Source organism: Pseudovirgaria hyperparasitica (genome assembly GCF_010093815.1).
Source record: "Pseudovirgaria hyperparasitica strain CBS 121739 unplaced genomic scaffold EJ05scaffold_12, whole genome shotgun sequence".
Classification (NCBI taxonomy): domain Eukaryota; kingdom Fungi; phylum Ascomycota; class Dothideomycetes; order Acrospermales; family Acrospermaceae; genus Pseudovirgaria; species Pseudovirgaria hyperparasitica.
The window spans coordinates 1,204,684-1,225,664 of record NW_022985560.1 but is presented as its reverse complement, the minus strand read 5'-3'; the positions used below and the strand labels follow the sequence as shown (position 1 = coordinate 1,225,664).

General features: G+C 50.9%; 9 protein-coding genes across 9 annotated transcripts; 7 read left to right on the top strand and 2 right to left on the bottom strand.

The window, feature by feature from the left end:
- Positions 1-52: 52 nt before the first annotated feature.
- Positions 53-1,819, top strand: EJ05DRAFT_93724 (uncharacterized protein). The gene has a single exon (XM_033750078.1). The coding sequence runs from the start codon at positions 165-167 to the stop codon at positions 1,479-1,481; it is 1,317 nt and encodes a 438-aa protein (XP_033598667.1). The 5' UTR covers positions 53-164; the 3' UTR covers positions 1,482-1,819.
- A 4,183-nt stretch (positions 1,820-6,002) lies between these two features.
- Positions 6,003-7,882, top strand: EJ05DRAFT_488002 (uncharacterized protein; the record flags this gene model as incomplete). Its single annotated transcript, XM_033745660.1, has 2 exons — positions 6,003-6,326; positions 6,374-7,882. 2 exons carry the CDS (start codon positions 6,003-6,005, stop codon positions 7,880-7,882), a joined length of 1,833 nt encoding a protein of 610 aa, XP_033598666.1.
- A 109-nt stretch (positions 7,883-7,991) lies between these two features.
- Positions 7,992-8,601, top strand: EJ05DRAFT_93692 (uncharacterized protein). Its single transcript, XM_033750077.1, has one exon. The coding sequence runs from the start codon at positions 8,100-8,102 to the stop codon at positions 8,535-8,537; it is 438 nt and encodes a 145-aa protein (XP_033598665.1). The 5' UTR covers positions 7,992-8,099; the 3' UTR covers positions 8,538-8,601.
- Positions 8,602-9,751: 1,150 nt separating this feature from the next.
- Positions 9,752-10,357, bottom strand: EJ05DRAFT_493915 (histone-fold-containing protein; the record flags this gene model as incomplete). Its single annotated transcript, XM_033746150.1, has 3 exons — positions 9,752-10,072; positions 10,170-10,243; positions 10,342-10,357. 3 exons carry the CDS (start codon positions 10,355-10,357, stop codon positions 9,752-9,754), a joined length of 411 nt encoding a protein of 136 aa, XP_033598664.1.
- Positions 10,358-11,683: 1,326 nt separating this feature from the next.
- Positions 11,684-14,386, top strand: EJ05DRAFT_493914 (striatin Pro11; the record flags this gene model as incomplete). Its single annotated transcript, XM_033746149.1, has 4 exons — positions 11,684-11,774; positions 11,862-12,089; positions 12,211-14,079; positions 14,127-14,386. 4 exons carry the CDS (start codon positions 11,684-11,686, stop codon positions 14,384-14,386), a joined length of 2,448 nt encoding a protein of 815 aa, XP_033598663.1.
- A 1,166-nt stretch (positions 14,387-15,552) lies between these two features.
- On the top strand, positions 15,553-16,592 carry EJ05DRAFT_478223 (tetratricopeptide repeat domain-containing protein). The gene has a single exon (XM_033744412.1). The coding sequence runs from the start codon at positions 15,701-15,703 to the stop codon at positions 16,289-16,291; it is 591 nt and encodes a 196-aa protein (XP_033598662.1). The 5' UTR covers positions 15,553-15,700; the 3' UTR covers positions 16,292-16,592.
- On the bottom strand, positions 16,442-17,992 carry EJ05DRAFT_93498 (uncharacterized protein). The gene is made up of 3 exons (XM_033750075.1): positions 17,544-17,992; positions 17,196-17,482; positions 16,442-17,133 (listed from the first exon to the last, which is right to left on the bottom strand). The coding sequence occupies exons 1-3, from the start codon at positions 17,700-17,702 to the stop codon at positions 16,593-16,595; spliced, it is 987 nt and encodes a 328-aa protein (XP_033598661.1). The 5' UTR covers positions 17,703-17,992; the 3' UTR covers positions 16,442-16,592.
- Positions 17,993-18,977: 985 nt separating this feature from the next.
- Positions 18,978-20,037, top strand: EJ05DRAFT_93613 (uncharacterized protein). Its single transcript, XM_033750076.1, has one exon. The coding sequence runs from the start codon at positions 19,159-19,161 to the stop codon at positions 19,909-19,911; it is 753 nt and encodes a 250-aa protein (XP_033598660.1). The 5' UTR covers positions 18,978-19,158; the 3' UTR covers positions 19,912-20,037.
- Positions 20,038-20,318: 281 nt separating this feature from the next.
- EJ05DRAFT_502669 (uncharacterized protein) lies at positions 20,319-20,720 on the top strand (the record flags this gene model as incomplete). Its single annotated transcript, XM_033747296.1, has 1 exon — positions 20,319-20,720. The coding sequence occupies one exon, from the start codon at positions 20,319-20,321 to the stop codon at positions 20,718-20,720; it is 402 nt and encodes a 133-aa protein (XP_033598659.1).
- Positions 20,721-20,981: the final 261 nt, after the last annotated feature.

Below are 20,981 nucleotides of genomic sequence, written 5' to 3'. Positions count from 1 at the left end.
ACTTGGTGACACCGAGGCCGTATAGAGGCCCAAGCTCCAAACGTCGGATGCACACCAGAGCCTCATCTCCATTGTTACAGCACCCAACACACAACAATCTCAGTCGCAATACATTTGTTACACTGCAGGAACTGCTTTATCTCTAACGATAAACTATTAGGACAATGACAGGCAGGTTGGCGCCTAGACCGAAGCGCGCCAGCGAGAATTACGCCCGTACACATCACCAAGACGGCGAAGGGTCAAGCACAAAGAAGCCCCGCTTTGATCCACGAAACCCATCAAACCTAGCTCCTGACGCGAACGAGGAAGATGAGATCCTTGAGGCAGACGTTATTGGCAAAGGAGCTGCCACCAAGCGTAACGCAGTCAATATCGACGGGTACGACTCGGATAGCTCCAACGACAATTTTGATGCTCGTGCAGATGCGAAAGCACAAGACGCAAGAAAGTCCAAAGAAGAGGAAGACCAAGACATGTTTGCAGATCTTGAGGAAGCTGATGGAGATGAGGAAGAACTGAGTCGAGAAGGCAAGAAGAAAAAGAGTGTCAAGTTCATGGAGAACCAGGATGTCGAAGGCGCGGTTGCGGACAGCAAAGCCGGTGGACACGTGTCTGCCAACTTTCGTCTAGATGCCGACGACATTGACCATGAAGCGGAAAGCAGCAGCGACAGCGGAGGCGATGAGGAGCGAGACAGAGTCCCTAGGGGCATCGACAAAGAATTGGGAGCCGGTCATAAGACGAAACATGCGCCAAAACTGGACGCTTTTAATATGAAATCAGAAGGGGAGGAGGGACGCTTCGATGAGAATGGCAATTTTGTCCGCAAAGCTGGCGACCCGGACGCAGTACACGATACATGGCTTGAAGGGATATCCAAGAAGGACATAAAGAAGGCCAAGGACGCCAGGGCAAAACGCGAGCAAGAAGAGCGCCAACGACGGCTAGACGATGACGAGCTGCTAACCAGTGATCTTCTCAAGGCACTCATACCTCATCTAGAACTAGGTGAAACATCACTCGAAGCACTGCAACGGCTGAACAAGGGTCGAAAACAGCCTATTCCTGCGTGGAAGCAGAAAAAGATGCTGAGGAATGGCACTTCGATGGATGTCGATCCCGTAACAGCTGCGGCAGAACAAAAGAAGAAAGAGGCCATCGATGCTATAACCGACAGCACCACGAAACTGATGAACCGGGGAACAGATGATATATACGAGCAAGAACGCGAGCTATTGACTCGATGGTATCAACGCGAGACTGGAGACGCCTGGGTCGATCCACCATCCCAGGCTGCGGACGACGTAGGACCGGAAAATGCGCAACAATTCGAGTTTCGGTATGCACAAGATCCAAACTTGACGCCTAATGGCCCTTATACGAAGGAGACACTTGAACAATGGATAGCAAGTGGGCAATTCGCTGCCACAGTTGAATTTAAACGCGTCGGAGCCACCGAGTGGACGACAACGATTTGAAGAACGATGTTCTACCCAAACAGGTAATACGAAAGGCACACCAGCACCAAAACCTTTGAGGGTCAGGCCAGCAGCCATGTTGCTTCTATTGAATTTAAATAGGAATCGGACCTACTCAACGTCGCTCGTACGACGCCAAGAATACACCGGACTCCCGACCGAGCACGGTAGGAAGCAGAAGGGAATGTGATGGCGACTCGACTTTGATGCTCTGTAGGATACCCTGTCTACACACTACCGAATCACTCGGTCACAACTAATTATCTCTCGCGGGTTGAAGTCCTCAAAAGTCAAAACGCAGACCGAGTCATGCATCGGAACAGATAATGTCAGTCATCGTTCGACGGACACAGCTGCTAGTTTCGTATCATGCAACGTGTATGCCGGGGTAGGTTCGTAGAGATAAGGTGCGATAAAGTAGCCCGTCTGTGTCTACGTCCCATGTCAGAGGAGTAGACTGCGAAAAGCAAATGATGCAACAAGCTGCAGTCGTTTCACAACGCTTAATATGCTCACTGCCCGGTCCTACAATGATGCTCACCCCACCATACATCACATGATCATCGATCGATGCGGTGACGGTGATCCTGGGTACGGGGTACCAGCAAGTCGGGGCCCGTCTTACTCAGAAGTGGGGTCACATTGCATATAGTACAGTGGAAGCAAGAAGGAATCCATGAATGCATACAATTGTTTTTATGACCAACATCAGATGCACATTTGTCACTGGCAACACAACAGCTCCCTTCAGTCGATATACATGCTGCTGGCGAGGATGTTGTGTGACATGAGCGATTCGCTCGTGTCAAAGGACATGGCAGCGGATGGTTTTGCGGTCGATCGAGCACGAAGACGGATGCTGGCAGCCCCGCTTCGGGGTGTGTTGCATGACGGTATTACGGGTGAAGGAATAAAAGGCTACGGGGACGTATAGATGAATTCCAATGGATGACAGAGCTGTTGCTGCGTGCATACACCACAGGACCAGCTTTGGATCCTGACATGGGCGCGCGCTGAGCGGTTAGAATGTGTTGCATCGCGCTTGGCTCCGCTGCGATCTACTGCTTTCCTGGAGCAAGACACATGAGATGGCTTGCTCTTGTACCTCTGCAGCGTCTGCAGCCAGCATGCCAAATCGGACCGTCACACAATGGCCGATGACTGCATCCAAATCCCCAAGGAGCAATAACAAGGAGCCTCTATAAGATATGTGATACTTCACCCCCCCATAGGACTGAGGTGAGAGGAACAGACAAGACGAAGCCACGAATGCGCTACGATCGTAGCTTTGCGGCCCGCGTACGTACCGGCTCCCCTGAGTCTTGCCCCCCTCCCCCTTTGCACCTCGTGGGAAAAGGATCGACAAGGGTAAACGGTCTAGAAGGCTTCCCTCGAACGTCGCCGAGGCCAGTGTGTCAATATTGTTATATTGCTGAGCAGTGCAGACATGTCCCACCACGCAACCAGCTGTTCATAGCATGCATTCTACGCGATACTGCAAGTGGAAGCTCAAAACGAAGGGGTGCGCTGGTGACTGGCGTAGGATCCTTGCTAGGACGCGCATGGCGTGGTGTATGATGCTATGAAGCAATAGAGCAAGTGGATCATCACGCTCGCCCGACGAAGAGAGCGAGCGCAGGTATTGACCAGGATGTCGAGAGCAGGACGAGGTAGTATGATAGCGGTTATCGGGGTAACAAATCAGGTATTACACTTTAATCGTACCGCAGCGATTGAGAAATGGTAATGAGAAGAAATTGGACAAGGAAGCAGCCCATTACCCAAAAACAAGAAGAAAAAAAAAACCAATAACTGTTGCTCCCTGACAAAGGAAGTCAAACAGGTTGGGCAGCAAGCAGCGTGGCTTTTTTGTCGAGGGCCGTCCCGCGCACCAATCACTGCACGGCCTCCGAGAGGTCACATCGAAATCTACTCGCGACAGACAATACTGTACACACACCTGTGAGGCGCTGCAGCTGACAGAGATTATGTAGAGCGGCCACGGCAGCAGCAGTGCTAGGCTAGGAGCGACTACGCTATTAGTTGCTAGGTTTGTAGATGCAGATGCACGCGGTTCGCATGGATGAAATGAATGGTTTGTTATTATTGGAGGTTGGGCATTCGTCTCAGGAAAAGACACGTTAATTACGGTCTTCCAGGACGAGTCTAGACTAGGATTCGATGATCGCAACGAGACGGCAGATTCATGACAAGGCATCTATGGGTGGGAAAGACGGATGTCAGTTGTCAAACGTCTAGTCATGATCATGCAGCAGCAACAACAGCAACAACAACAACAATAACAATGACAACGCTTCGCCCAGGACGCGTCTAAGCTGCACGTAGAGTCCAGTGGACGTCAATCTTGCACCAAGGACGAACCAGACGGCAGAGACGCGTCGATAGTGCCCGTCGCGTGAATTATTAGACGTGGGCGAGAAATGAGATGGCGGTGCCAAGCTTGGGACAGCAACCCATGGATTGGCAGGAAATGGTAAAACCTTTTAATCCAGCTGAGAGAAACAAAAGTGTCTGGAAACCCCCTGCTATGTATGCGGGAGTGAGAGGTTGAGACATGAGGTGGTGAAGTGTCGTGAGTAATTAGTGGTAACACTGAATTCTTTCGTCGCAGCCAGAGATGAAGAAGCATGAGAAAGGCAAAGGGGGCATTGGATTGTGCATGATAGATAGATACATAACACATGGTAAGATGGTACATTGTAGTTGGGTGGGTAGACGGTCCCGGCCAGGTAGATTAATACCTAATAGTTAGCTACTACTAACCAGGTAGGGCCACGGTGAGTCAAAGTGCAAAGCAAGTCATCAAGGACTAATTACATACAGTACTAATTACTTGTCCATGTATGTATGTATGCATAGTGGATAACGCGAACACGGCAGCATCCATAAGTCATTCTATGAAGGGCCAAGAATTCCTCTCCCTCCCTGCTGTTGCTCCTTGTTGCTCAGGAGGTCAGTCAGAGTCAGCCCTCTCAGCTCACCCCTGACTATCAATGACTACTGATGATGGCTGTTACTTCTTTGAGCCTCTATCGACGACACGATCAGACTAGACGAATAGCGCGCCAGTGCCTCATTCGGTGATCAGTCAATGGTACAGACAGTTCTTGGATATAATAGGGGGGGGAGGGGGTAAAGTAGTGAGAGACTGTGGAGCAGTGTGTAGAAGACTCGTAGAAGGCAATGAATGATGATGATGATGATGATGATGGTAGTAATAATAGTGATAATAATAACAATGAAACAGCACGGCCAGAGAAGTAAAGGGAATAAATACCTGTGAGCAAGTGAGTGAGAGAGGAGGGGGAGGGGGTTCCGTAGCCAGCCAGCACCAGCAGCTTTAGCCTGCTTGGGACCACACACAGCTCGAGGAATAAAATTTCCCACCATTCTGGAATCTGTGCTTTGTCCTTCACCAACAACCAACACACACACACACTCACACTGACACTGACACCACCTCTTTCAATCACCTTTTCTTCCTTTTTCCTCATCCACCTGCAGCATTCCGGGCTGTTCTGTGTAGTACACACACCTATCTCGCCGTCAATCCGAGAACGAGGACGACGACGACGACGACGACGCTGCTGCTGCTCAGCTCATCATCACCTACAAATCAACTCTCTACTACGCCCGTCCGCTCTCACACCGACTAAGCCCTGCTCTCCCTCCCCTACCTACCTACCTACCGACCTACCTACTACCTACGCACACCTACATATCTGCCCAGCTTCCGTCAAAGAAGTACCGCAGCCTACTCTTAATCTGTCTCTAGCCTTACTCGTCGTCTTCATCTTCTTCTTCTTCTTCGTCAATATTCTTTTCTCTTGTCCAGGTTCTGCTGCCAGCGTCATCCGCATCCGCGAGTCCCGGCGATTTGTTCAGAAGCCGTGCCAGACAAGAGCGCAGTGCCCGACGTGCGCACCCGCCGCGACAAAACGAGAAAGAAGCTTGACCATCGCTTGATCATCCCAGAAAGCCGCGTGCACCTTCGGCTCCTCCTCCACAACCACCACAACCACCACAACCACCACCACCCTCCTCCTCCTCATACTCCTGTTCCACCTCAGCTGTGCAGTGCAGTCGCTTTGTACCTCTGCAAAGTGCCACCGCCTACCTCTTCCCAATACGCCCTCGTCTCTTCCTGGTTCATCCACTCTCGCTCGGCGTGCTCTCTAGCTCGCTGCGACCTGTGACTGACCTAGTCTCGACTTGTTCGTCGCGCTCTCTCTCTCTCTCTCTCTCTCTCTCTCTCTCTCTCTCTCTCTTTCTCTCTCTCGATCTACATCCATTGTCGCCGCCTCTATCGCAACCTAGCTTTGGCTCTTGTCCATCAGACCTCCAAGCTTCAAGGCCTTGAGACAGTCAGCCATCGCTATAACAAATACTGCTCATCTCGAGCAAATGCTGCATGCGCGACTGCTGCAGTAATCACGGCCTATTACTTACGCCCACGGCTTTCACGCTCATTGCTCGGAAATTATGAACCCATCTTACGACATGTACGAACCACAACAGAGGTCGCCTGGCTCTCATCGCCAACAACAGCAGCAGCATCGAGACCTTACTCGCCAGACTTCTCGTCAGTTCGATGCGTATGGCACCGTGCCGTCTAGCCTTTACCAGATGGACGACAACTCGCGATATGACGTTGCGCCGCGGAACTATGACCGCTTGAATGCGACCATGCACAACTATCCTCACAACGATTTCGGCGGATCTGGTTGGAATACTGGAAATAATGGAAGTTTCGGTGCGAATCAGAACCTGGCTCCTTTCACCGGAAGGATGAAAGGCAACCAACCTCGCGGCCGATTGCCCACCGTAGGCTACAGCCATTTGTTGAACTACGCATGCTGACAATAACATAGGACTGGATGCAAACCTCCCAACAACCACCCGTTCCTCCTTTCCCTGGCCTCGGCCACAACGTACCCTCACCTTTGACTGGTGGTCAAAGCGGCTATGGGTTGCGGCAAGATCACATCCCTGAAGATCCTGACGAGCTCATCCCCACTGCTATCGTTATCAAGAATATCCCTTTTGCTGTTAAAAAAGAGGCGCTTCTCCAGCTCATGACAGAGATGAGACTCCCTCTGCCCTACGCTTTCAACTACCACTTTGACGGTGGTGTGTTTCGCGGTCTTGCCTTTGCTAATTTCACCACGTCCGACGAGACTGCTGCTGTCATCGACAATCTCAATCATTTTGAGCTTCACGGAAGGAAACTTCGAGTTGAATATAAGAAGATGCTTCCGTTGGCAGAGCGCGAGCGAATCGAAAGAGAGAAAAGAGAACGTCGCGGCCAACTGCAAGAGCAGCACATGCCCCAGCCAGGTCCTACGCTTAATCAGCAGCCGTCGATAGGATCTCTCCATTCTCATGGCCAAGCTCCTGCGACATCTCCGTCACCTGTCCAGGGCAGATCTGTTAAACCTGGTAGGACTTTGATGGCCCGGCAACCCCCGTCACTGGCTCCGTCGACTAACGAGGGAGCAGAATATGATCTAAATGATCCAGAGGTGCTCAGGTACTACACACAACTTCTACTCTTCAGAGAGGACCATCAGCGCACGGAAATGGTGTTCCCGGCTACTCTACATCCGACTGAAAGACGTGTTATCCACACCATCGCACACGAATTTGGGCTGATGCACCTGTCCAAAGGTGTCGGAGATCAACGACAGGTATATGTCCACAAACTGAACGCTCCCAACACAAGCCCTCCAATTCCACAGGGATACGATCCAAACCGAAGAGCGTTGAACCGCGCGGCCACCACAGACTTCAGTGATGTACGCGCTGCTGATGGCTTTTACGGCACTCTTGGTCGTCAGGGATCGGGCTATCTCGGCTTTCAAGATTCTTCAGGTGGTCTGGCAGCGGCACAAAACCTCCGCGGAGCGAAATCTTATGCCGATCTTCGATCTTACACGCCCTCCCCAGTCCCGTCTACGGCCAGTTTCCCTGCAAATGTTCGTAATGCATTCGAATATGGACAAGGATCGGCCTCCACCAACCCTTCCAACACACCCACGAACACCACTATGAACGGCCGTGATGAAATGCTTATCAATAGCATGAACGGGATGAACCTCGGCAATGGCTTCAATACCCAAAGCAGCCCCAAAAGAGGTCTCAGGGGAATGATGTCCTGGGACCGTGAATCAAACCCAGGTCCAATTGGAGGACACAGATCTATGAGCACGAATTATGAAGAACAAAGCCGCGACCGAAGCTCTGCTCACCCGTCTCGACAGCCGCGAGGACCCCTTGGTAACAACTCTGGATTCTCGCGTCCTCGTCAGAACGGTCATCACGGTCGTGGCAGCGACGAACTGTCGCAACAATCTGGGGTCGAAATCATTGTAGAGCACTAATAGAAACGCGCGTATCTCAGTCACGTCCATGAGGAAGCGCGACGCAACGACCGAATGACCTTGTATCAGCACCCGACATACCCCAGAATAAAAATTTACGAAGTTGAGACCACTCGACCATTCGGAATGACCAGGATTGGTATCGTCCTGGCTTCCAACTGAATGGCAAACTCATGACGCATACGACGAATGACGCTACGAAGGTAGATTCAGACATATGGCTCCACAGCCTACGCCGCCACACCCCATACCATTACATCTTCACCATCACGCATCAACAGAGTCTTCCCAGATGCGATGCTATACTGTTGCTTATTTATGTTTCTGGCTTTTAAGCCTTGAATGTCCCGATTTCTGTCCAATCCTCTTCACTTGGATATTTCCCTCATGGCAAAATGTGCATATGGTGGTCGTTTCGAGAGCAAATTGTGATTCTTCAGAGTTGACCTACCGACCTGGATTTCACATTTCCATCAGAATGGAGTTTTTTTTTCGTTGTTTCTTACTTTCTTCGATTCTTGCTTTTCCATCTTCATGCCTTTCACTAAAGCTTCAAACAAGTTGTAAAACCTGCCCTACCATCTGTCTAGTCGGTTTGGAATACATCCATGGTCTTTGCCTCGAAATCATCTGCTACTACTTCCATGGTAGCTGAATGTACCTGTATTAATGGCTCTTATGTGAGCGAGCCCCCCTCCCTTCCCCCTCTTGATCGCCCGATGAACGTCGTTGGTTGGAGATATATATCGACAGGGGCGCGCTTGACTTGCCGTTCGCATGCTTTAGAGCTTTGTCTGCGAGTATTCTGGTTTGGCTTGCCTTTTTTTGGAATTTCTACTTGCTGGTTTTGTGTGTGTGTGTCGGTGGTTTGGATTGGTGGTGGTGATGGTCGAGGTGGTTGGAGGTAGTGTGGTGGGTTGTTGGGCACGACGCATACAAGGGTTGATTTCATCGGGGGTGGAATGAATGGGCTGGGCTAGAAAGGGCTTTTGGGGGATTGTTGATAGGGCGCTTTGCATGTGTGTGTGTGTGTTAAGGCAATGAGTGCTGTGAGAATCGAGTGCTTCTGTCCTGTCGTGTCCTGTCCTGTCCTGACTGATGAATTGACTTGGCAATGCTGCTGTGCTTGTTTGTGGCATTGCTCGTGCGCGTGAAGTTACGTATATACATGTATGTGTATGTCTCCTGCTGCTGTTACGCATGGTTTCGGGAATCCTGTGCCTACCTACTACTACTACCTAGTCGATCAATCAATGATTACATGCGTGAAGCGATTCAAGGTCAAGAGTCGGGAGTTTTATACGTCTTTTTTTCTTCTTTTAGATTGGTTGGCAATGATGATGATGACGATGATGCTACAAGGATCTTAACCATACAAAGTAAAACTTGTGTGTGAAAATCAGATTCGAGGTACTCCTTCCTTTTCCCCGGATCAAAGCAAGCAAGCAAGCAAGCACATGCCCAAATTTCCAACCCCCCCAGAATCCATCCACCCGACACGCCTGCGTACAAGAAAGCACATGTGTATATCAGAGAGAGAGAGAGAGAAGAAAAGAAGCAGGCGCAAAGAACGGGGAAATGGGATTTTGGGCGGGCGGGGATGTATTGACTTTCGCGCGAGACATTCCAAGAAATGCGTGTGCCGATATCGGGCGTGCCTAGTTGAAGTGTGGTTTGATGCTGAAAAAATCAAAATCAGGACGTTCGCCAGTATTACCCCATGAGCGTCAGCTTTACGCGCTGCGATTTCCTCCGATCCGACCTTCTCCTCGTCTCTCTTGTAAAACAATGGGGGAAAAAGTAAAGAGTTTCGTGTGTATCCTGTGACTGCCCACAACGAAATGTAGTGCCTTATACGGGGGGGGCCAACTATGCATCGATGGCCTTGCTCTTCTTCTTCTGCTCCACCTTCAGTAGCAACGCGCGGTTGATGTGTGGCAGTACACCTCCGAAGGCGATGGTGGCGCGGATCAGGGTATCCAATTCCTCATCGCCACGGATCGCGAGCTGAAGGTGACGTGGGGTAATGCGCTTGACTTTGAGATCCTTTGCCGCGTTTCCGGCCAGTTCGAGAACTTCGGCGGTAAGGTATTCGAGGACGGCGGTCAGGTAGATGGCGGCTTTGGCGCCAATGCGCGTCTTGTGGCGCGTCAGGTTGCGAAGATGGCGCTTTATGCGACCGCAGGGGAACTGTGGATGGCATGGTCAGTACTACCGTTTCGCATGACGCGACTTGTTGTTGTTGATACTTAGGAAAACTTGATGATCTAGGTAGGCGACGACATACTTGGAGGCCGGCTTTGGCAGAGTGCGACTTTGCGGGTTTGGCAGAGGCATCAGCCTTGCCGCCTGTCTTGCCACCTGTCTTTCCTACGAAAGCGCAAAATGCAATGTTAGATTGACTTTTTCTCAGAACATGGTACCACTCTCAGGCTTCCACGGGCGAGGACTGCGCGTACCTTTACCACCAGGCATGTTTGACGGGATATATCGACTTTGTGAGTTGGGGTATCAAATATGCGTATCTTTGCGACCGTGATGGACAGTCGACAGGTGTTGAAATGTGTGGTGGTGGGTGGTTGGGAGATGATGTGGTGGAATGTGAACTGTGGTGTTTTGATGTTGGAGGAAGGCGCGTTCGGCCCAGCCTTTTCCATGCAAGAGCTTTGACACAAACCCCGCCGCACGTGATCTTGAATGCTTATTGGAGTGAACGTACACTGTGAATTCGGGATTGGGCCTATATTTGTATGATTACTGTGTCGATGACTGCTGCCTTGGGTCGGGTCGCATCGGATACATCTCTTGATCTTGCTTGAGTTGGGCATCGGATTCGGCCATACACCGGCCGAGGCAGCAGCATAATTACTGCGATGCTGCAATCAGTCAATATAAGGCATCATGCCCTTGAAGGACCAGGTGCTCATTGGTAAATGTCGCTTGCCTTCGCGAACCAGTGTTGTCAGTATTTGAAAGTTATTAGGGCTCTGTTGCAGCAGTGCCCTAATGATTTCGCTCCTCAGTCTTGCTATTGTCGCAAACCTCGCTACTCTCTTGAGTACCGTAATCTAGGTTGAGTGACCAAGTCGTGAAACAAGTCCTACGTTCTTGAGTATGATGTGAACTCGATGGTTGACAAGTTGGAAAGGCCATATGTTCACGTGTGAGGCCGGCGAACTGCAGAAGCATCGCATATACACATCGTCATGGAAGTGCAAGTGCCCATTTGCTCTGCCACTGCATCGATTGCGGGATTCAACGAGGAGACTTCCTGCTGACTTAGCTGAAGGTGCATTTAGGCGGTCGAAGTGTCAAGATATATCGTTCTTCTGCGTCTGCGTCTGCGTCTGCAATTTCTGGTCTGCTGTTTGCTGTGTATGCACTTGAACGTGAAGCGTGAAGCAACTCAGATCGTTCCAAGTTCGGGCCGGGGAGCAACAGCTCTCTCAAAATGCTTAGCGTCCACGAGTGCCAAGACGTCTTAGCGCCTGAACCACCTAGGGACAGTTCTAACTTCGAAACCAACCTCCATGAAGCTCTCACGAACAGCACGAGACTGCTGTTCGAGTTAGCTATCGGTCCTCACCCACTTCCTCGCCCTCGACACGCGTCCATAATCGCGCCGCTTTACCTTCGTCGTTGTACTCGTAGCTTCTCGATCACCACGCTCAACTCTTCCACCCCTTGCACGGACGGCAGTGCGACGTAGTCGAACAACTTGACACACCCATCCACACGCCTGCTGCATGTTACAGCTACTTTTCCCATCGAGACGTGAAAGATCAGAACAGTGGGCTGTTGATGGCCTGGCAACAGCCCAACCTAGGCGGAGGTGGGCCAGTCGGCGGAGGTGACAACAATGGACCGCCCGCTACAGAATACACCCTGCAAGGTATGCCAACGCCACCAGCTTGCGCCTTCAATGTCCAATTGCGCATGTGTGAGTGTAGATATGTGTGAAAGCTGATCAATCTCATAGGGGTCATGCGCTTTCTTCAATTGGAATGGCACAACCATGAGCGAGCACGAAACGCATGGGACATTGAACGAGCTGAAATGAAGGCTAAAATAGCGAAACAAGAAGGCGATGTACGAAGCGCAAAGAAACTCAACGATCAGCTTGACAAGCAGATTCGCATGCTGGAGATGGCTCTCAAAAATGAGCGTGCAAAGAACAAGGCTGCTAAAACAGACGACAAGGTGTCCGGTACGGATGAAAAGAAACCTTTTTCGATACTGAAACCAGAGAAGAGCGCATCAAAACAGAGTAAACGTAAGCCCCAAAAAGTCGATTGTTCAAATTGCGTTATGCTGATATTCCTCTACAGCGCAAAACAAGCAGCACAATTCTTTCCTCGACGTAGACATTGAAGGTAAAGATGGGGGCGAAAGGTTCCGAGACGGCCAGCGCGATAAATCGAAAGCGTATATGACGAAATGCGTCGAAGAGATCACTTACTTGCTTACACCGCCGATGCATGCACCAATGCCTCCTTCAAATGCACAATCGCTCGGCAACTCCGTCCACATGATGAATTCACAAGAGCCCTTACAGATGGAAGAGATGTACCTACAACGCCAGAGAGCACAGCATCAGACAGGTTTCAACCAGTCGCATCCTTCCTCTGTCCCCAATCATCAATCCCAGCCCATTCCATCCATGTCTGATATACCGAATCTACCGTACGGCAATCAGCAAGCACCTCACATGACCAGAGAGCCATCTGGTCAACAAATTCTATCACAATCCATGGGATATCCATCTACAAGCATGAGTTCTGGACCTGCTGAACCTGACTCGCCCCAGGCATTTGTTTCCATCCACGAGGAGCCGGCCGAAAGAATTACGCACTCTTTCGACGCAGCTGGGAAGCCAGTTGCAGCACAGGAAGATGAAATATCTGGTACTAGACACATCGTCACCGACGAATCAGATTGGAACTTTGACGAGTCGTCCCAAAATTTCGAAGCTTCGGCCGATGGTCAGGCGACGCGTAGGCCTGATACTGATGTCTTTCCAAGCGCAAGCACAATTCCAGCAAAATCACCGCCTCGTATAGCCTCAAATTCGCATCGGAGGCGGAGTTCTGGACCCACTGCAATGAGTCGACATCGAAGTGAAGGGAATGAGGTGCGCGACTTGTCTGGAATGGGCAGCCGATCCGATCATCAAAACTTCACAGTTCGGTTTGCTCTGCGTGGCCATCTTGATGTTGTTCGATCTGTCATATTCACGGGTGGTGGTAGTCCGTCTGAGCCAGAGATTTGCACAGCGGGTGACGATGGTATGATTAAGAGATGGATAATACCTGCTAGCTATGCTTCGCAGCATAGCGTTAACAATGACTTGGATATACAAAGCTATTTTACACATCGTGGGCACGAGGGCATCGTTACATCTTTGGCGGCATGTCCCGCCGCGGCGAATTTTGCTACGGGTGGACGGGCATCAGGGGATGGGTGGATATTCTCCGGTGGCCAGGACTCATCCGTGCGGGTATGGGAACGTGGGCGTGTGGACCCGAAAGCAACTTTAGAGGGGCACACTGATGCAGTCTGGTCGGTCTGCGTATTGCCTACAACATGCGCTGCAGTGTTCGGGCCAGAGTGCAACAATTACGGCGGCCCTGACAGGATCCTTCTGGCATCTGGATCAGCTGACGGGACGATCAAAATCTGGGCAGTGAGCGCGCCACCCCAGGCCGTGTCGCCCTCTACAGGATCTCGTAGGGGCGTGGGTGGGAGCAGAAGAGTATCGGTCACTTCTGGCTCGAACTACCCGTCGTCGCCGCAACCTAGTGTGGCCACTTTGACGCCGTTCAACCACATGCTTGTTCATAACATAGTCCGACCTACTGCGCCATCACCAACATGTATCTCGCCACTATCACCTACAGGCGATAACTTCGTTGTGTCATATACTGATTCAGCAGTATTGGTCTTTGACACAAGGACTGGGGATGAAATCATCGGTATGGCTAGTGCAGAGACGTACGATGGTAACCCGAGGACAGGTATCAACACGGTCGTGGCTTCATCGTTAAGTCTTGACGGTTCCGGGTCCGATAACGGCAGGATACCTGAAGATGAGAGCGTCATTCATGGCGCAACCGGCTCGATGAGCGAGGGAAGTGTTGAGGGTGTCGTGATTAGCGGGCACGAAGATCAGTATATCCGTTTCTTCGATGCCAACAGTGGTGAGTCTGCAGTTCTTCCTCAATGAACATCCGCTGACGATGGAAAGGACAATGCACGTACAGCATGCTCGCCCACCCTTCTGCGATCTCTTCGCTATCGCTGAGCAAAGATGGCCGAGAAGCCGTCTCGGCTGGACATGACGCCTCGATTCGGTTCTGGTCGCTTGAAAAGCGGATATGCACTCAGGAACTGACTAGCCATCGCATCATGAGGGGTGAAGGAGTCTGCAGTGTCGTTTGGAGTCAAGATGGCAGACTCGTAGTGTCGGCAGGGGGTGACGGAGTTGTCAAAGTTTTTGCTCGGTAAAAATCAGAGGGCAAAAACGATACGAAGACAACGAGGAATGCTAATACGATATCAATGGACAGATCTCCTCACGAGCTACCTACACGCGAGGTTGGCCGATGCCCTAAATGGTCACTCACGCGACTCTTCGACTACGTTGTAATATGAGGCGATCACCTGGTTACTTGTGCGAGTTCATGGTGTCTGCCTCTTTCTTTTCTTTCTATATACTTTTTGCTAGGTCGCACGATCTTGGACCTGGATAGTTCGCAGAGAATTGCAAGTCACTGGATATTGCATCGAGCCGTGCTTGTCATGGCACTACCGAGTTAGATCTAGCAGAGCATTCTGTGGGACTCCCAGCATCAGCTCAACCTTCTTGTGTAAGATAGAAAAGTGAAAGCTGTCACAATGCATGAGGGAACGGTTTTGAGTAGTCGTGAATTAACGTTGTGTGGCGTGCATTCAAATATCCATGCAACTCACAGCGGCATCTGCGTATGTATATGAGATCTACCCGTCCCACGCACTTCGGAGTTGTAACCTCCTAAGTGCTCCCGACTTGAAATGTACATATGCACTTCAACGGTACTATATATATATAAAATAAAGATAGCGACGTCTATATAGCTAATACCATATATTTATTACTTAGTAACTTCTTCCTAGTTATCTAGGGGTTAAGTACTCGTGTTCTAGTTATATTTCTCTATAGTAGGCACTTCTATAGCCTATTTTCGAGCCTATAATTATAATATTAGACGCGACGCGTATATTACGTGATAATAACGCGATAATAACGCGCTAAGGCCGCTAATAATCTAAATTTCGCGTTCCGAAAGTCACGAATAGTAGATTAGACCTTCTCCTCCTTATTTTAGTATATATAAGGGACTTTAGGCATGGTAGTGTTATTATATTTAAATATATTATCTATATAGTACCGTTAAAGTGCATATGTACATTTCAAGTCGGGAGCACTTAGGAGGTTACAACTCCGAAGTGCGTGGGACGGGTATAGCCTATCATCATGATGAAAAATACACGAGCTCCCTGAATATTTAGTCATATGCCGCCGAAACCAGGAATAGGCTTCTCTAATTGGCTGTCTTCTCCCGTGCTACTGGGACATCCTCGGAACATGGAGCGCATCAAGTGAATCTGTATTCTGTAAGCTGTCCTCTCAAAAACATCTTCCGCCTCCCAGGCATCCTCTGCACATCTCCTTGGGACCACAATTACCTCCCCACTACAACTCCAGACACTCCGTACACTTACCTCCGCCACTGCCCAACACTACACCCGGAACCCATCCCACTACAAAGCAAACTCACCATGGACACCTTCACCCAGCTCCCCATCCACATGGACCCCCAAACAAAAGCCATAACAACCACCCACCCAACCCCCGCCCTCACAACCGAACTCACAACCCTCAACGCCCTGCACAAAACCCTCCTCAGCCTCGACGGCCCCAACACCGTGCCCCCACCCCCAGTCCCCGTCAACCCGAAACGCACCGCGCAGATCAACAAACTGCACGAATCCGGCAACGCCGCCTTCAAAAAGGAGTCCTTTGCCGACGCAATCAAGCTGTATGGTCTCGCGATCAACATGGCGCTGCAGCGCCCGCTGTGGGAACCCAATGGGTTGGTCAAGGAGGAGGTGGCGGGCCTGTATGCGAATCGGGCGCAGGCGCACATGCAGCTGCGGGACTGGGTGGCCGGGGCGGCTGATGCGCAGTGTAGTGTGGAGATGAAGAGGGCGGGGAATGGGAAGGCGTGGTGGAGGAGGGGCAGGTGTTTGCTGGAGATGGGCCGGGTGGAGGAGGCGAGAGTTTGGACGCAGCAGGCTTTGGAGCAGGATGGTGAGGTGGCGGAGTTGAAGCAGCTTGCAAAGGAGATTGCGGAGAGGTTGAAGAAGTGAGGCGGCTTGGGTTGGAAATGAGTTGTGAAGACAGAGCGGTGCATGGGTTGGCGTTTCGAATCGTGAGGGCTGTTCTCGATTTTCTCTGAGTTTCATTACGGGCTTCGAATTGAATGCTTCAAATCCACGCAGCGGAATAAATGGGATCACGTCAACATCTTCAATGAAATATCTTGGAAAATACATCGCTAGGCTGAGATGGTTGCCCCGAGCTGCCAAAATTTGCCCAGAACTCCGTCGTGGTACGCCTGTACAATATCCATTACAGAAATCAACTTTAGCTCGACCGAGCCACGACCATTCAGCTGAAGCTGTATCCCCCACCCTGTGATTGTTTCCTCTGCTGCTCGTCCCGATATCTCTCGTATCCATTGTACCCTTGTGACTCGTCTCGGTCGTCGGCCGTGTGAGCCGGAACATCGCTGCGTCTATAGTCCTCATATCCGCCGGGGCTTAGCGCACTAGGCTCCTGATAGCCGCTGTACTCGGTCGTGTCAACAGCGGTAGGTTTGCGATATGTGCCAACACCAGCGCCAGCCGGGCTGTGATACGTAGTGTCGTCGTCAACATTGCTCCAATCGATGGGGCGTCCTGGATGCGTCTCATCTATCGTCGAAGTATTGAGCATGTATTCGTCGCTTGTCCTTCCGTGGTCGTTCATGTCTGCGGACCATTCGTGGGCTCCATCGGCATTATCAGTCTTCTGTGCTTCGAAATCTGGGGCTTGGGTGCGTCCGTTCGGGCCCACGCCGCCGGCCATGCCCGCAAATGGAGACTCGCCCGTTTTGTGGAAGTGCTGCGCCCAGTATGCAGATATGCCAGTCGTGATGAGGAATAGGACGCTTGAGGGGAAAAGGTCAGCTTCTTCTCCGACGTATTCTGCGCTGTATAGCTAGCTACTCACAAGACGACAGCGCCCAGGCCTACTGTTGCGCGTGATATGTTGCACTTTCCCTCCGAGCCGTATGCAAACGTCGTGCAGTTGCCGTCGTTCTCGTCGAGATTCGCGTCTTTTGCGCCCTGTCTTATTCCCGCTGAGTTGTACATGGCGACTGAGATGAAGGCGGCGAGCCATAGGATGGTATACAAGGCGTCGATGCTAATAAAGGCCCATACATTGGCGAATCGTACTGTTCGCTGCCACATGGGCACCATCACTAGATATAACAACGCAGGGACGGACAATAAGCACTGCAGAGAGGGGTCCTTGTTAGCGAATTGTCTGCTCAGATTACGGAGAAAGACAGCTCACCAATGCCAGAAAGTACTTGGTGCCACCGCCGACGTAGCCGCCTTTTGTGAGGATGGCGAGAGTGATGCATCCTGCAACGAAGATAAAGAGGACTTGAAATACGTGGGCTACGATTTTGCATTTCTGCGAGTAGCTCTGAGCTATCTGGGCGAAGCCCATTATCACAATCTCTATTATCTGATAGAGTCTCTCTTCTTTTCAAGCTTTCAGTCTCTGATCCAAGGATGAATGCGGTAGCAGGTGGAGAGCCGATCGTGCGGCTGGCTGGGCAAGGGCGTCTTCACGACGTTTTGTGACAGGTCCTCCGCTGAGTTGAGGGCGCGATCGTGAAGTGATGGAGCAGGATGGCAGGTATTACCGGTGGAACAGAGACGATACCAACAATATTAACGACAAGCAGATCAGATCGACGACAAGAGAGGAGTGGGGAGAAAGCCTTGCGGGCGCAGTCTTGTCCAAAACAAGCCGCGAATCTGCTTTGACGCGCAAGGCATACACAATACCTACAGTAACGGATTAGCGTCGTCCCCCGGCCGCCCACCCAAAAAAAAAGTCGGCGCGCGTCTAGCCAGCCAGACATAAAAGGAGTGGAGGTCGTATTCGTAAACAGGCTGATCGGGCTAGGATGGCCTGATGCGATTCGCAGGTTTTCCTCCGATGTTGGTTCTCTTGATACAACGCCCAGACCCTGTCTATATATCCTGCAAGTAACTGTATCTTGAACCCGGCAAAAACCTCATCAATAGCACAGAATCCAGGTAGAGAGAGAGAGAGAGAGAGAGGCCTTGATCGCCATAAGGGTCGCGGCCGAACGAGGAAGGGGCGGGAACCAGCCTGGACCCTCGGACGCGCTTGCCCTCCCCGGGCCGCCTTTAGCGATGTTTAGACCAACACTAGCACTGACAACAAACATACCCTGACAATTCATTGTCCTTTGCTTGGCTCGCTTTCATGCTGCTTTGTTGTTGGCCTTTAACAATGACCACCCTTAACAACGTACGCAGTGCAGTGTCAAGAAGTCTGCTACCGATTTGCTAATGCTGCCTGTGAAACCTGAAGGCTGCGGGTGGAATCCCCTTGCGTTATGTGGTGGCAGTGCATGCTAGTGGCGCACCAGCTTCCTCAGCTTGGTTGATTGTGATAGTAAGCCATTGCCAAAGATGCTGGCTAGGACTGATACAACGTATGAGTTTATGTTTGTCTGCGCGATTGTCAATGGGCAGTTCCAGCTTCCTCCGTGCGATGAGCCATAATGATGACTCCTCAGTTTGGCTTTACGTTGACCCGAAACGGACATCGTCTTCTGTAATGGTACATCATTGAAGCAAGCGTTCAGGCTCTTGTTTACCTGATTCACTCAACCCATGACACCGTGAGCTGAGTTGTTTGAGCTACATTCACCCGCTTCTGGTCCAAACTTTCGACCAAGATCAATATAAAACTGTTCTGTTTTGCAGTTCACACACGACAGTCATGCATAAGGACTCCTAACTTAATCTCGCACATATTCCACATAGCTTGTTACGTTAAGCGGATTCCTTGATTGCTCACGGCACCCTCCGAGACATCATATACGGTTCATCCAACGAACCTAAACAATCCCCAACAAGCCGAGATGCCTAAGCACAGCAACCTCACTTCTCCCTTTGAACCTACCCTAGACCTTCGGTCTCCCTCCAAAGAACATGATCGCGTCCGCAAGCATTCCGTGAAATATGGCAAGTTGAGACATATGAATCACAATCAGATCATTCGACCGATCGACTGCCCCTCTCACACATCCGCGATGGACACCATCCAAGCCAGCACCAGGTCACATACCCACAACGAATGCCTTCTCGACCACCCCTCCGACACACTGCCAGAGGCCGTAACAAAACACATGTTATGGAAGCAAGCTCAACTACTAGAGCACGGATCTCCCAACGGCGGACGCAGAATCAAGGGCAAGGGCTGGGGCCCCAACAATCGCAAGTTCATGATGCTGAAGGGCGGGGTGATGACGCAAAGTGTGAGCGAGGCTCGAGGGGATGTGTTCTACCAGGGCGAAGAATGCGAGTGGGACGTCGATGCCGAGTTCAGAGCTGCTGAGCTGGAGCTGTATGGACCGAGAGCGGACCAGAATAGCGACAGTGTCTGGGACATGTATTCTTGGACAGATGATCGCGGTGGAGGGGAAGGAAGAGGAGAGATGAGTAGGCTTGTGGACTGGGCTTTGGCGAAGTCTGAGGAGAAGAAGTGGAGGACAGTGGACAGGGAATGGAGCGAGGTTGCGGAGAGCGATGTTGAGGACGAGATACTTGATGGCCCGAGTGATGATGAGATGGGTTGGTGTTCGGGGAATGAGTGGGTTGTGGTGGAGAGTTGAGCTTCCCATAGCGTCAGACATGTTACTACAAGTCCTCGTCTGCATGAATCATTTCCACTCGTACTATTGTATCCCGTATGAAAACGATGTGTTTTTCCATTCTACCCCTGTCCCCGGACTTGTGTAACATCGATCAGTCAAGGGATGGGATCTGGGAGCTCGATGGATGGATGTTGCTGCCTACACGAGTTTCCGTCTGAGCGTGAAGATTTTATTTACATCATTCACTTTTGTTACGCAGAGACAAACGCATGACTACCGTCAGCAGGCCGCATGACATGCAGAAACAATGCTGCGATCATAATACGACCACGCTGCTTCCCCTACATGACATCTTTCCATCTTCCATGTCAAGCTCGACGAGAGATTCAACCGAACAAACCCCCACGCCCTCCATGTCGTCCATAATGCCAAGCGCCATCACCACCGCCCAAACAACACACCTGCTGAGAATAGCGCTGCAGCCCCCTCCAGACAATGTCACCAACGCGACGAAGATTGCGCACATGCGGGAGCTGGAAGAACTCTTCGACTATCTCGAGGCGAGACGCGAGTCGGCCGAAAATATGAAGAATGTCAACCGCATCCGACTTTCGAACATCGAAAGAGATATCAACATACTGATGAACGAGTGGACTCGTCTTCTGCGTCGATGGAATGTTGTAGTTGATGAGGGCGTTGCTGTAGAGATCGGGCCTGAGAATCTGTACTCGGGCGTCGAGTGTGGGGAGATGGCTGATGATAGAGAGGATATCGAGCCTAGGGATGGAAGGACTGTGAGGTCAAGGCCGCTGGTGGAGTTCTCGTGAGCACGGTACGTGGTGATGATATTGTCGCGGCTTTATGACACGTCGCATACTGCCATGGAATTCGTAAAGACTATAGCATCGAGAGAAAAATTGAGAAGTCGACCTGAAATGGAACACTTTGGAATCGGGTTGCAAAATGATAATACTAAACACATAAGAAAGCCGGGCACTGATAACCTAGACTGAGAGTCTTTAAGCAACATCCCTTGTGACGGATTTGACTCTTAAATGAACAGAATTGATGGCTTGATAGCCTGCGGG

Excerpts from the sequence above, each read along its gene's own strand:
- EJ05DRAFT_93724 (XM_033750078.1), top strand. The coding sequence starts at position 165 with ATGACAGGCAGGTTGGCGCCTAGACCGAAGCGCGCCAGCGAGAATTAC.
- EJ05DRAFT_93692 (XM_033750077.1), top strand. The coding sequence starts at position 8,100 with ATGGCTCCACAGCCTACGCCGCCACACCCCATACCATTACATCTTCAC.
- EJ05DRAFT_478223 (XM_033744412.1), top strand. The coding sequence starts at position 15,701 with ATGGACACCTTCACCCAGCTCCCCATCCACATGGACCCCCAAACAAAA.
- EJ05DRAFT_93498 (XM_033750075.1), bottom strand. The coding sequence starts at position 17,702 with ATGGGCTTCGCCCAGATAGCTCAGAGCTACTCGCAGAAATGCAAAATC. Across the intron at positions 17,483-17,543 it reads CCAAGTACTTTCTGGCATTG|TGCTTATTGTCCGTCCCTGC; the intron begins GTGAGCTGTCTT and ends CCCTCTCTGCAG. Across the intron at positions 17,134-17,195 it reads GGCCTGGGCGCTGTCGTCTT|CGTCCTATTCCTCATCACGA; the intron begins GTGAGTAGCTAG and ends TTTCCCCTCAAG.
- EJ05DRAFT_93613 (XM_033750076.1), top strand. The coding sequence starts at position 19,159 with ATGCCTAAGCACAGCAACCTCACTTCTCCCTTTGAACCTACCCTAGAC.